Raw genomic sequence first — 15,225 nt, forward strand, 5'->3', positions numbered from 1 at the left:
ACCACATAAAAATAAATAAAACAAAGCTATTGTGTCCCAACTACAACTAAAAAATAAATATTAAAAAAAAAAACCACTTAAAACCCTCAGAAGTCCCTGAGCGTATTTACAAACTATTATGGTTGACATTTGTGATTATGAGTGGAAAATTATGTACACTATATTCTGCTTACAAAATTAAGGAGAGAAAGAAAATAAAAAGGTTAAGGAAAGACCCCAGTTAGTAACAAATTAAACACATACTTTTTTATTCTTTCATTTACTAACTCATCAACTGCAGTGATAGGGATCAAACTTAGGGTCTGGTGCATGCTAGGCAAATGTTCTACCCCTAAACCTTCAGCTAACACATATACTTTTTCTACATACTTTTCACTAAAATGACAATAATGTAAAAAGGGGAAAAGCAGAAACCCATCAGAATTAAAAAACAAAAACAAAAAACAACAACAGAGAGGAGATAACAGATTAGAGATATAACAAAAGTGATGAATGGTGAAATTTTGATAAATGAGTAGGAACTTACTTGACAAAAGAAGGCAAAGACCTAAGCAACTATGAGGACACAAATTACCAAACTAACAAAGAAGCAAAAATTGATATTTTGTTTTGTTTGTGTGGAGCTAGGGACTGAACCCAGGGGTGCTCTACCACTGAGCTACATTCCCACCCCTTTTATTTTTTATTTTGAATAGGGTCTAGCTACATTGGCAAGGCTGATCTGGAACTTGCCATTCTCTTGCCTCAACCTTCCAAGTCACTGGGATTTCCAGGCACGCATTATCAAGCCCAGACAAAAGAAAATTTTAACATTATATCAATAAAACAAATAAGTATTACAAATTTTCCCACAAAGAAAAACTTAAGACTTAGGAAGCTTTGCCAGTATTTTTTTCCAACTTTTTAAGAAAACAGCACCAATCTTAACCTAAACTTTTCCAGAAAATAAAAAAGTAGGAATACTTTGCAGCTCATTTTGTGAAACCAGAATACTTGATACTAAAGGCATTAAAGAAAGAAAAATTACTGAGCAATCTCATATGAAGACAGATATAAAACCTTAAGGAAAAATTAGCAATCAAGTCCTATGATTTATAAGGAGCAATTCATTACAATTACAGAGTTGACTCCAAAAAGCAAGCTAACATTTGAAAATTATGACTGTAATTCATGATACCCATTTACCATAAACAACAAATACTCTTATTAGGAAAAGAAGAAAATTTCCTTGAATTGGGCACCATGGTGCATGCCCCAGCAACTCGGGAGGCTGAAGCCCTAAGCAACTTAATGAGACCATCTCAACTTTTTTTTTTTAAAAAGGCCTGGCAATGCAGCTCAGTGGTAAAGCACTTGCCTAGCAGGCATAAAGCCCAGTGTTCAATTCCCAGCACTCTCCCAGCCCCGGCCAAAAAAGAGAACTATATTAATCTACAAAATAATTATAAAACCCTTCATCAACTTTCCCCCTTGCAAAAAGCTATCAACAAGTCTATTCAATCATGTAGTGAAGGTCCCATTTGGGGGTGGAGGTGGAGCACTTTGCAAGGTGAAGAAAACCAGTAAGAACAAAACATTCATGTATAAAACCCCAGAAAGGCTCAAAAATTGAAGACAGTAGACAGTAGGTGTATCTGATAGAAAAAAGATTGGTTGTTTTAAATATTTTTAGTAGAATGAAATAAATGTATAAGAAATTAGAATAAACGTATAGGAAAATCAGAATTTGAGAACCATTATAGTAATATTGAATTCAGTCATGAATTGTTAATGGATATTAAAACTAGTGGGTGAACTCTAATGAAAAATAGGATTTGTCTCAAATGTGTCTCAAACTATCTCTCCACACAATACTTACTAATTAAAAAGGGAAAAAGAGAACTTTAGGTCAAGAAATCTGTTAAACAACACCCTAAGTGATAAGGTAATTTCACTAGTAAAAGGACAAATTGGCATCCTGGGTCACTAGATATGACAAACTGAGAGGGGCAAAGGGCATTTCTTACTTAAAAATGCATAAACTGAATCTAATCATGAGGTAAAATCAGATAAACTCAAATTGAGATAAACCCAAACTATAAAATAACTATCTGATTTTCTTCAAAAACAGAAAGGTCAGGAAAGACAAAGGAAGACTGAAAAGCTATTTCTAGATTAGGAGAGATAAAAGACATGACAAATAAATGTAATACAGATTCTGTATGAGATCATGAGTAAGAATTTTCCTATTAAGGAATATTTTTAGGTCAAGTGGTAAAAAAAAATTGAAGGAAAAAGTTTGTAGATTAGATAACAGCATGATATCAATGTAAAAATTTTCTGTTCTTGATAATGGTACATTAATGGTTATAAAAGAATGTACAGTTTCTTAAAAAAAAAAAAGGAAAAAAAGCAAAAGGAAGAGGACTAATGAATTAAGTGGGGGTAAATGAGCATCATGTTCAAAATTCACTTTCAAAATGTTTGTTTATGTAAATATAAATATATATCTGAAGGAAAAAATATGAAAAAGCAGTTGTGGTAAATATTAACATTTCAGGAAACAAGTGAAGAATATATGAGAAATCTTTGTACAAGCTTACCACTTTCATGCCTATAACCTCAGCCACTTGGGAGGCTGAGGGAGGAGGATCACAAGTTCAAGGTCAACCTGGGCAGCTTAGCAAAATCCTGTCTCAAAAACTAGAAAGGGGGGGGGCTGGGGTTGTGGCTCAGTGGTATAGTGCTTGCCTCGCACGTGTGAGGCCCTGGGTTCGATCCTCAGCACCACAAAAAAATAACAAATAAAAATAAAGATATTTTGGGGCTGGGGATGTGGCTCAAGCGGTAGCGCGCTCGCCTGGCATGAGTGCGGCCCAGGTTCGATCCTCAGCACCACATACAAACAAAAGATGTTGTGTCCGCGGGAAACTAAAAAATAAATAAATATTAAGATTTAAAAAAAAAAAAAAAAACTAGAAAGGGGGCTGGGGATGTGGCTCAAGCAGTAGCGCGCTCGCCTGGCATGCGTGCGGCCCGGGTTCGATCCTCAGCACCACATACAAACGAAGATGTTGTGTCCACCGAAAACTAGAAAATAAATATTGAAAAATTCTCTCTCTCTAACTCTCTCTTTAAAAAAAAAAAACTAGAAAGGGCTGGAGATGTAGCTCAGTAGTAGAGCACCCTTGGATTCAATCCCCAGTATCAGAGTAGGGGAGGGTAGAATGCCACTGAAACCACTTTGAAGGTCAATTTGGCAGTACCTAGAGCAAAGCTGTAACTGCACATGCTCTAGGTTCCAATAATTCCATTGCTTAAAGTATATTTTTGGCAAGGTGTCAGCAAACTATGGCCCAGCCAAATCTGGCCTGCTCTGTTTCTAATAAGGTTCATGAAGTAGGAAGGATTTTTACATTTTTAATGGTGGGGGAAAGGGGGATCAAAAGAAGAATGTTTCATAACAAATGAAAATCTCAAAATGTCAATGCCCATAAATAAAATTTTACTGGAACACAGTCATACTCTTTTGTATTATCTATGAATGCTCACAAGTGTTAACTGTGACAGAGATTACGTGAACTACAAAATGTAAGATACTTTCTGGTCCTTTACAGAAAAAGATTTCTGACCTTTGTCCTAGAAAGAAAATCTTATGTGCACAAGAAAATGGGCAAAGGGGAAGAAGGGGAGGGGAGGGGACATGGAGGTAAAAAAGATGATGGAATAAGACAGACAGCATTACCCGAGGTACATGTATGACTGCACATATGGTGCAACTCGACATTGTATACTACCACAGAAATGAAAAGCTGTGCTCCATTTGTGTACAATGAACTGAAATGCATTCTGCTGTCATGTATAACAAATTAGAATTAAAAAAAAAAAAAAAAAAAAGAACTATCATAGTCAACCCTCTAAATCCTCATGGTCCATATTCACAAATTCAGCCACACATGGATTGAAAATCTTTGGGGGGAAAAGTTGCACCTGCACTCAACAACTACAGACTTTTTTTTAACATTATTCTCTAAATGATACTATGTAACCATTTACATTGTATTAGGTATTACAACCTAGAAAGTGTAACACAGAATGGGCAATGTACCCAAATGCCATATCATTTTATATAAGGAAGTGAGTATCAAAAGATTTTGGCATTGGTAGGTGAGGTCCTGAAACCCACATGTTGAGAATACAGAGGGATAACTATATTCATAACATGGAATAATAAATGACAATGAAAATGAAAGCACTGGTTTATTAATATTAATATGAAGAACAAATACAGAATGACATGATTTATAAATTTGAAAATATGCAGAATTATATGTAATTGTACATATTGTACATGTAAGTATATATAGTGAGTGTATGTGTGCATACGTATTTTTTTACTGTACTTACAATTAATATATTTTAGGAACTTTTAAATTTACTGTTTTCCAAAGCTATTAAACTTCTCTCCAAAGTATACAAAAAGCAAAGAGTTCACCTTAGCATCAACTGTAGTGGTAATGTTTTCTTCTTTAAGTCAGGATGTAGAACATGAGTGTATGCCATATTATCCTTTTCATTTCACACGAGTAAAATATTTTCTAATAATTTTTAAAACTATCACTGGTAAGTGTTTATAGCAATGAAAAATGACAAACATTTTAAAGAACAACTAAGAGAAATGTTAACTTCTGCAACTTAGAAATATAAAAAAGCAGTAATAAACTACAAAGAAAGAATTAAATGCAAAAGTCAGGAAACCTTTCAATTAAGCAATTTTAGGTGGCTCTGTAGGGTTATATAGAACCAGTCTTTCTCAAGAACTGTCAAGATTCCCCAAATGCAAAGCTTCTCAGAGCCCAGGAGTCACTATTTAACAAGTGTGAGTATGCTGTTATAGACAGAGCCCACTTGAGGATGCCTTTAGACTACATGGAGAGGGAAGGACCCAGCCAGTTAGACATCTAATTCCATCTTGGAGTCTCCAGACCAGTCAAGACACCAAATCATGCCTGCAATTGCTACACGAGCAGAAAAATCAACCTGATGAGCCTTTTTCATTCATGATCTATCAAATCTTCACCTGTTGGTAAAGAAGACAAAGAAATACAATGTCCAATACTACCTCAAAATGAAGTCTTAAAATATATTTGTGGGAATGATATTAAATTATACCCCTTGTAAGTCACAAAATCCACAATATTCTTTCCCTTAGGACTCAGCAATTGTTCACTCTTCACTAAGTCATCTACTTCTTCATTCCATTGAGTTTCTATAGATCTTTTGTGGTGTCATATAGTCAGTTCAGTTCAAGTCCATCAGCCAGGCAGCAGTTTGGCACTGGTGGTCTTACTGGAAAGTCCTTGACTTTCTATGGAACAGAAACAAGTGGTGGTACTTTTATCTAAAGTACTACATACAGCTGGTTCTACCTTTACATAGGATACACAATCTCTAAAAAGACAATTATCTCAAGTTGATGCTTACAATATTCTAAAGCCAGAAAACGTCCCTTCTGCTCCAAAAAGGTGAGAGGACAAGGATTATCCAGGCGGCAGGGGAATTCAGCATTCAGTGAGATGGACCAATGGAATGTGAGAAACACTTTAAATCTGAAGAAGCAAATGCAATTCAACCAGGAAAAAAATTATCCCTTCATGATAAAATTAAGAGACTTGAGAAACAAGTAAAGACTGTAAGTGGTGAAAACAAAGGAGAATGGGGAGTTGACATCTAAACCTGTGAAGGAAATGCTCAGGAAGATCTTCAGATTTAACTGCTACTATAACAAAATGAAATTGCTATTGATATTCTTTGAAATCATTTGGACAAAACAAACTTTGAAGATAGAAAAGAAATCCCACATTCATCTGAAACAGCACCCCTCACCCCCACCATATACCCAAAATAACAACCTTCAAAGGCAAAATCAGAATATGGTTAGTCTTACTACCTTAGACAGCTTCAAGGTAACTTGCTGCCCACATCCAGCGCGGGCAACTGAACCAAAGTCACTCGTGTGAGTGTGAATCTGGGGTGACACAAAATACCACGCAGACATGGAATACCTTTTTATAAGCTTCAGGACGGCTTCCCGGCTCAGGGCCTCAGGCTCCCACAAGGGAGGGCAAGAAAATTAGGGGGGGGGGGGGGAGAGAGAGAGAGAGAGAGAGTGAGTGTGTGTGTGTGTGTGTGTGTGTGTGTTCTGGAGCTGGATTTTATTGGGGAACCTGTTTCTTAGAAAAGGGCAAGGGTAGGATTACAAAGGAACAGGTGAGTATAACTCAACCCCATGGGGTGACACCTACTCCTGGAGCCACGCCTCATTATCTCAGCAGAGGTAAAGCCCAAGTTATTGCGGGGTGCAATAATTGTTTAGTATCTCTTGCTCAGGACTTAAGGGCATGTATTTCTAGAGGCGACAGTAACTATTGTTAATTTGGCACAAGGCAGAGCATTCAGGCATCTCAGTTTGTCTGAGACTGTCTTAATTTTAGCATTGAAAATCCCCTATCTACACTGGAGGACAGGTCCTAATGTTTTGCAACAGATGCACAAGTTTCTAGGAAGTAAAAAAATCCTAATGTAGCCAAACAGAGGCTGAAAGCAACACTGTTTTAGAGTCAAATGAATATAATACAGATTATACACCTCTTTCTATAACCTGATATTGTTGCTAAAGTTTGAATATGACTTAAGTGAAGCCCGCCCTCCACCCCAAAGGTTCAGGTATTAAAGACTTAGTCTCTATGGTGGCAGTGTTGAGAAATAGTGTGGACCTTTTCAAGACATGGAGTCTAGGTCCTTAGAACATAAGGGGTGAGCCCTCTAAAGAGATGGTGGGATCTCTCTTATGCTTCCTAGTTTTGAAATTTGATCCTTCATTCTACACATACATACTCTGCCATCTTCCATAAAGCCCTTGTGAATGCTCACTAGCTATACTGTTTGTACTTTTAACCTCCAAAACTGAGCTAAACAAATGTCTTCCTTCATAACTAGACTGCCTCAGGTATTTCATTACAGTAATGAAAAACTAATACAGTTGACAACCTTAATTTACAGTTCACAATGGATCATCCATTATTGCATCATTCCAAGTAATGTGACTTAGGTATACAATTTAAGTGTGTTGTAATTGTGAGCATTTAACAGTCTTTGTATCAAGATTTTTTAATTTTAATATTGTGACCATGTTTTCCAAGAGTTTAGGTAATGAAAATTATTATAAAAACAATTCCATACATTCACTGAACAACAACAATAAAAGAGCAGGAAGGAAATGTTTCTTTTATGCTTCCTTTTTTCTTCTTACACCTGTCTGGTTTCAGAAATTTTTCAATCATTTCCTGATCAAAGAAAAGTTAAACTAATGATTGCTTATATTGCTAGTTACACCTCTGAAACAAAATCATAAATTGTGTTTCCTACTTTGTCTATTTTTAATGTCTTAAACTGTCCAAAATTTAGAAATTTGTAGGTTTTGAAGAACGGTCATTTTCAAGTTTGAGAAATGCAGGGCCTCCGTCCATCTATAAAAATATGTTCCAAGACCCTCAAGAAGAGCAATAAACTTAGAGACCATTCACCCAGAACACATAATTTATTCTCTTTCTCACTATACCAGTTCAAGGGAGAATATTGTGATCAGCAACAACCTAGAAGAAAAGGTAGTAAGTGAAAGAAAAACAATAGAAACTAAAAATCAAATAGAGAAGGTATACTAGAAAAGAACAGAAATCAAGGGAAGTTCTTTTTTCTCTTCTCTCCCTACTAAAAGAATAAATTAAATAATAGTAATACCAATTAACACATACTGCTTATTATATTCCTGGAAAAGCATTAAAAATTTAATATAGGCCAGGCTCAGCGGCACAGAAGTGTAATCCCAGCTCCTCTGGAGGCCAAGGCAGGAGAATCGTGAGTTCAAAGCCAGTCTCAGCAATTTAGTGAGGCGGTAAGCAACTCAGTGAGACCCTCTCTCTAATAAAATACAAAATAGGGCTGGAGATGTGGCTCAGTGGTTGAGTGCCCCAATACCGCCCCCCCCCCAAAAAAAGGATTTAATATAAACTCACTTAATCCTGATGGTGGCAATCTCAAGGGGTAACTGTTATAGTTTGCCTAAGTGTCCCCCAAAGGCCCAAGTTTTAAAGATTTGATAGTTAGTCTGTGGCCCTACTGGGAGGTGGTGAAACCTTCAGGAGATGGGAAGTTACCTAACTGGGGAAACACCACTGTAGAGGATATTTGGTCACCATCTCTCCTCTTCCTTTCTCTCTCATGTTCCAGCCTCCATGAAGTGAGCAGCTTCCTTTGCCACATACTCCCACCATGAAAATACTGCCACACTACAGGCCCAAAAAAGCAATAGGCCAACGAACCATAGACTGAATCTCCAAACTGTGAGCCCAAATAAATCCTTCCTCTTTTAAAATTTTATGATTTTAGGTATTTGTCACAGTGACAAATAGCTGACTAACAAAATAACTACAATTATTACCCTTAGTTTACAGGTAAGAAAATACAGACAGTAAGTAATCTGTCCAAGATCATAGAATTATTAAAGTAGTAGAGTTATGTTGAACCTCAGTATTCTAGTAAAAATCACACTCATTTCTAAGCAAGGTTCTAATATCTCCTGTTTCAAGAATTCATGAAATCAAATCACTTCAACTGGCATAAAATCAGGAAATACACGTGTTTGAGTAAGGAGCGAATAAAGAATAACATCAGGATGCAGTTTCCAACAGTAGGACAATCAGAAGAAAGAGGAGGACTAAATGGAAGAACTGAGGCATAGTACCGAGACAGGCCCAAAGAAAAGACCTTGCTCATACTCCACAGAATGCCAATCATTTAGGAGATAGTATAAAATATTTACTAATTTTTTACTAAATATTTACTAATCCCAAGTAAAATTTAATTTTACAAGTAAAATTGCCAGTAAAACTGGCAAATGGGCTCTAGACTAAATTTACATATATGGCTAAGAGGAAATAGAAAACATTTTTCGTTTGGAGACAGAAGCATGTTCTAAAAGACAACAATGAAATGATTTAACAACCTATCTTTCCAACCTAATGGACAACATCCATAAAGGGAGACTGGCTTGAAACGAAAACAAACTTAAGTAGTAATGTATGTACCCTAGGAAGGGAAAGTAGAAAAAAAAATTTCAAGAAAAAAATGGGAGAAAATAAAGGTAAAGCAATTCAGATGGTAGAAAAAAAGGCAACAGGAAAGAAAGCTAGATATCAACAAGTACAGTACAAAAAGATCTAACATGAGAAAAAATAAGACTTGTTGGAGCTCCCATAGAGGAGAAAAGTGGGAAAATATTAAAAAAAAAAAATTATTAGAACAAGCTAGCTATCATCATCTTTGCCCTACACTGCAAGCATCTCCTAACTGGTTTCCCTGATAATCTGTTGACCCTCTAAGGCTATCTTCAGGTGACCTTTTTTGCAGCAATTCTGATGATGTCCCTTTAGCTTCATATTGCACCATTCTTCTTGCTAGGACCACATTGTCCTTTCTTAGTTCCCCTAATATGCCACACTCCTATTTTATTCCCTCTGCCTGGAAAGCTCTTATCTCCCTACTTCCCCTTCTCCTATTCATCTTTCAAACCACCCTGATTAGGTCAAATCCTATTTTAAACAACTATCATTAATTCTTAAAACATGATGGTTTGGGGCTGGGGTTGTGGCTCAGTGGTAGAGCACTCGCCTAGCATGTGTGAGGCCCTGGGTTCCATCGTCAGCACCACATAAAAATAAATAAAATAAAGATATTGTGTCCAGCTAAAAATATATATATATATATAATATATATATATATATATATATATATTATATATATATTATATGTATATATAAAATTTTGATGGTTTTAATTTTACAAGTGATTGTTTGATTATTGACTTTCCTCACCATACTGGAAATTCTATGGAGAACCCTTTCTTCCCCCTCACCATGTGCCTCACAGTGCAGTGCCTGTAACATAACAGGTGCTAAACAAATATCTATTGAATGAATAATGAGAAAAATGGTAAAACCATCTATCATAAGTGGGAAAAAGCTATGAGACAACAGTAAATAAACAGATGCAAAAGAAATGAGTCCAAAAGAGAAAAGCTAATTAGATAAATAAATTCAACAACCCATAGCCCAATAAAATTCATACAATTTTAGTGTGATAATATATAAACAAAACAAAGAATGTACAAGAGTAGGCAGTAAGTCTCCTTTTCCCTAAAAAAAAGTCATAAAAGGAAAAAAAATTCCACTTAGTAGTTATAAGGAAGCAAAATATATTTTGGAGCAAAGGTCATATAGCTCCTCAAACTTTGAATGATCAAGCAATGCTAACTCCTCTTTGCACTCACTAAAGTAAATGGCATTATCTCCCAACACCTCAAGCCAAAACCTTACTGATTTCTCCTTTACTCTGCACCTCAATATACAATCCATTCTGTCTTACAAACTCTACATTCAAATGTATTTTCAATTTTTCCCCCAATCTCCACTGCTACCATGGCAATACTTCAAGCTAGCACCACTTCTAGACTGCTACAACGTTCTAACTTATCTCCCTACTGCTACTCTTGCTCTTCTCTTATTCCACATAGAGAAGTCAGTGATTTTTAAAAAACATAAATATCATGGTACTCCCACTGCCCCAAATTCTAAAAATGACTTCCCAATGCCTAGAAAGAAAGAAAAACTCACTAGCCTGCACGGTAGATCTCTTACCTCTTACATCACTCTCTCCTTGGTTTGCTACATTTCAGTCATAATCAGTTCCATTTTATTTAATGAATAGAACTATATATCATCCTTGAGCCTTTATACCTATCATCCCCTTGGAAGTGTTTCATAGTCAAGATGGTTAGCATCACCTCTTCAATGATGCCTCTCCTTTACTTGAACACTGTAAAACAGCTTATAGACCACTACTTTGTACCTTTTCCCACAGCCTTTATAACAGTTATAATCTGGTTTATTTCAAACACATTCCAGGTAGTGCCAGAAATATGACATTAAAGAGATAAATATGGTAGTATAGAGCTTATATTTTAGTAGTATAGAAAAATGGGAAGAAATAAATTTATCATGCAATAAGGGCTGACATGAAAAGTAAAACAGTAAAAGTAATGCCACATTTGTACATGTGCGCATGAGCACATGTAGCACTATGACACTTTTAGATTGTAAGGTCTGAGCAGACCTGACTAAAGTGAAAAAGTGAACTATGTGAAAAAAGACTGCTCTAAATGGATTATTTTTTACTTGTTTACTGACAGTTTTTCCCACTAAAATTAAAGTTCTATGAAGGCAGGGACCTTGACTATCTTATGCACTGTTGTATTCAACTTGATACAGTGCCTAGCAGAGTAGGCTACTATAAATATTTGATGAGTGAATGAAAACCTACTTCAGTTTTGAAGAGCTCTGTTGGAAAGAACACCAAGTGTAATGTGTAGATGTTTTAATGTTAAAATCTAAAAACTTGTGGGAAAACATTTAGAAATCTTTAAACACCGTAGTACAAATTATATGCAAATTACAGTAAAGTATTTCATTATTAAAAGTGTGACTGGCATGCGCACAGTGCTGGGTTTGATCCTCAGCACCACATACAAATAAAGATGTTGTGTCCACCGAAAACTAAAACAATAAATATTAAACAGATAGTGGAAACTCGTAAAAGTTCTGCTTCTTTGGGGCTGGGGATGTGGCTCAAGCAGTAGCACGCTCGCCTGGCATGCGTGCGGCCCGGGTTCCATCCTCGGCACCACATACAAACAAAGATGTTGTATCCGCTGAAAACTAAAAAAAATAAATATTAAAAAAATAAATAAATAAATAACAAAAAATAAAAGTGTGAGAAACCAAAAAAAATCATGGAAAATTAGTACTACTACTAGTATTAGAAGTAGGAGTAAATAGTATTTGTTTATTTAGAAAATGCTGAATGACATAAGGTGAAACTCTAATTTACCTCACCTGTATATTAATAGACCTTAATTAGAATAAACTAAAAGCAATAGTTTCAAATTCCCATCAGCTCTGTTACATGTTACCTTTGTATTACTTTTATCCTCCTCATGTTCATCCAATCAGAACTAAAGTGAACCAGAAGCCTGTAGAAGCCAGAAACTTACTTTGACACAAAAGTATAATCTGCATACTGAATTAATACCTAAGTCATCTTTTCAATTTCCTACTTCAAAACAAAACAAAAAATAACACACATGTCATTGACCTGTTAACACAAAAACCACTCTCATTCTCTTGACAGGTACATATACTGCCCAAACTAGGATGGATAATAGGAAATGAACTCATAAAAATTCACAAGCATTATCTTCTTCTTTTTTTAAGTTGTAGATGGACAGAATGCCTTTTTTTATTTATCTTTATGTGGTGCTGAGGATGGAACCCAGGGCCTCACACATGCTAGGTGAGCACTCTACCACTGAGCCACAACCCCAGCCCCCCCCCCACCGCATTATCTTCTTACTAGGAATTTCTAAGGCTGACCTGCACATCAAAGGTTAAGACTTTTTCACTTCTATATGCAAGTAGGAAGAATTAAGCAAATTTCTTTTCTCCACCTCTATTAGCCTTTACTCATTCGTTAGACTAATACTGAGTACTAAGTGTTCCCATAACTGTATGCTGTTAAAGCAGTATACAAGTCACATTCATCCCAACACCTCCTGCTACCACTAAGGATCTTGCTTAATTTTAAATTAAATTGTACTTCTAAAATTCAATAATGCTTCTAGTTATTTTAAAAAGTTATCACTTCTACATATTCCATTTTTAAAAGTTAAAAAACTATACAGAGTAATTATTTTTTTAAAATTACATACAGTACAGACTCATTTCCCTAAATATATTTACAAATTCGATTACCAGTGTAAACACTGAACCCTTTGTCAAATAAGTAATTTAAACATTTAAGTTCTTGGTCCACAACTATAACGAAATTCAGTCGTATTTTGAGGGTCCTTATATACACGGGCAATAAGCCAATGGTTACCCACTAACACCATCCCCAACGAAAACAGCTTTTCTTAAGACTAGTAGAGTCACTAACAGTAAATGTTTAACTTCTCCTCACAAGTGAATCAAAATGGAAACACCTAAACTTCGTCTATTAGCTTTAGTGACTGTTTCAAAACCGACACTGTGAACCTCAATCTCTTTCTCCAAATAAATTATTTTAGAAAATATGTTTAGCAAAAACACACACACACACATTTCCTAAGACTACAGGACACAGCCAGGCCTAATCTGAACGCCGGTTGCAAAAGGAAGCCCGAAGCTCTGTGGAACAGACGGATGGGTATTTAAGACCAAAATACCTCTCCCCTCCCCTCCCCTCGCGCGGCCCCCAATTCCACACAACCTTAGCAATTCGAAACTTTCCACGAACGCCAACAAGACCCTAGTGCAGTCTGCTCTTATCTTAGGCAACCGTCAGAAGAAAAAAAAAAAAATTTAAATGTCAAAGACTTCTGTGCGAACTCTCGGAAAGACGCCCACAAACTCGGGCTCGCAGCCCGATCCACCCGCGCCGCCTCGAACTGGGGCGGCCAAGCCCCGCGCCCCGGCAGTCTCGAACCCGGCGCCTCCGCGGCACATTCCCTCTCCGCCCTGGCCCACCCCTCGCACTCCGCCGCCCCCACACCCACCTAGCGCAGATAACTGATTATCCGGAGTCCCGGGGGCCACGTTCCCCTACCCTCCCCGCAAAGGCCGAAACAGACGTACCTTCCAAAAAAGTAATCTCCCCAGCGCTGCCGCCGCTCTTGCCGGCCGCCATCTTCCTCCTCCCACGCCGCCTCCTTCTTAATCCATGGCCCACACCGCCGCCGTGCTCGCCGGGATGAGGGGCCGCGCCGTAGGAGGGTAGCCGCCGCAGGGTTGCGGGCTTCGGGCTCAGCCGGCAGGCAGGCGGCGCTCCCACCTCCAAACGGGCCTACACAAAAGCAGGCCAGGCGCGCCCGGGCCTATCCGCAGGCTGACGGGCGATAGCGAGGCCCGCGGCCTGGGCTTTTCCTCAGGCTCCTCCGGGGGAACGTGAGCGGCGACGACGGCGACGGCGCTTCCCGGGCCTAGTTCCTCTCGGCTCACGACTCCCCATCCACCGCCCACCCAGGCCGCCAGGGACGCTTCGCTCAGCCGCGGGCCCCCAGGAAGGGAGAAGGAAGGCGAGCACTCAAACACGCCTCCCTCCGTCCCAGGCCGTAAAATGGCCGCACCCGCCGCGCCGGGGCGGCTAGGTCTCCGCGACCGTCAGGCGTCTCCGCGACCGTCAGGCGCCTCCGGATCACTCGCTTCTTCGGCAGCCGCCGCCGCTAAGGCCGTCCGCCCACCCCGCCCAGCCGTGAATGCATCAGCGGAGGCCCTCACGACTGTCCATGTGGACAGGGGTGGGTCTCCTCTGCCACTGCCTCGCGTCGGTCGCCACAGCAGCTCTACCGCCGCCGCTCCTCCCCCACGGGTTCTGGAGCTGCTGCCAGGCTCCCGCCCCCGCCCCGCGCCCCCAGTGCGGCTCCCCCTCTGGGCCCAGGCTCGGCTCGCGGGCAGAGCCGGCTGCGGCGCCGACCAGATCCCGACCCTGGGCGCCACTGCCCAGGCTCCCTGTAGGGCCGGCCTTTGGGGCACCGGCTCGGCCTGCACAGGTTACGTCCAAAATCCCCACTGCCAAAGGCCTCATCGCAGAGTGGCGTGTGCACGCGGCCGGGTGGGGGGGCGCAGGTGGTCCTGGGCCACCACAAATGCGAGGAAATGTTGCGAGTTCGTGTCAGTGAGGAGGCTCTAAAATTTGCCAGCTGAAGAAAAATGATGGTAGATGTCCAGAAAAGGTTCACATTCATTTTTAAATAAGTTTTATTTATCAGACAACATTTAATCACTACACTTTGGATGGAAGTGTTGAAAAACAAGACCTTTGTCACTTAGGTGTCTGAGACTTCAGAGACCATACACTACCCTACAAATCAGGCCTTATAACTACAGATGTCTGGATCTTTTTGATACCGTCAACCATTGTGTTGATGATTCTTTTTTTTCTTTCGTTTTTTAATGTTATAAAAATGCTGTATTTTCACTAGTGAAAATATGGAAGAGACAGAAAAAACTAAGTTACCCCATAGTCTACTGAAACTCGCCTACTTTTGGTATGTAGTACTCTAATCAGCATTTTTCTTAAATCCTTCAGTAGCCACCT

The 15,225-nt window shown here is 38.9% G+C and overlaps 1 protein-coding gene across 2 annotated transcripts in view; it reads right to left on the reverse strand.

Moving 5' to 3' along the window:
* The window catches only part of Senp6 (SUMO specific peptidase 6), a 114,419-nt gene extending 99,930 nt beyond the window's left edge, over positions 1–14,489 (reverse strand). For both annotated transcript variants that reach the window (XM_071613249.1, XM_027928276.2), the window contains exon 1: positions 13,764–14,489. In XM_071613249.1, coding sequence (XP_071469350.1) covers positions 13,764–13,815 — 52 coding nt within the window. In that variant the 5' untranslated portion in view covers positions 13,816–14,489. The remainder of the gene's footprint in view (positions 1–13,763) is intronic.
* Between the last annotated feature and the right edge of the window lie 736 nt (positions 14,490–15,225).

Source organism: Marmota flaviventris, chromosome 6 (assembly GCF_047511675.1).
Source record: "Marmota flaviventris isolate mMarFla1 chromosome 6, mMarFla1.hap1, whole genome shotgun sequence".
Classification (NCBI taxonomy): domain Eukaryota; kingdom Metazoa; phylum Chordata; class Mammalia; order Rodentia; family Sciuridae; genus Marmota; species Marmota flaviventris.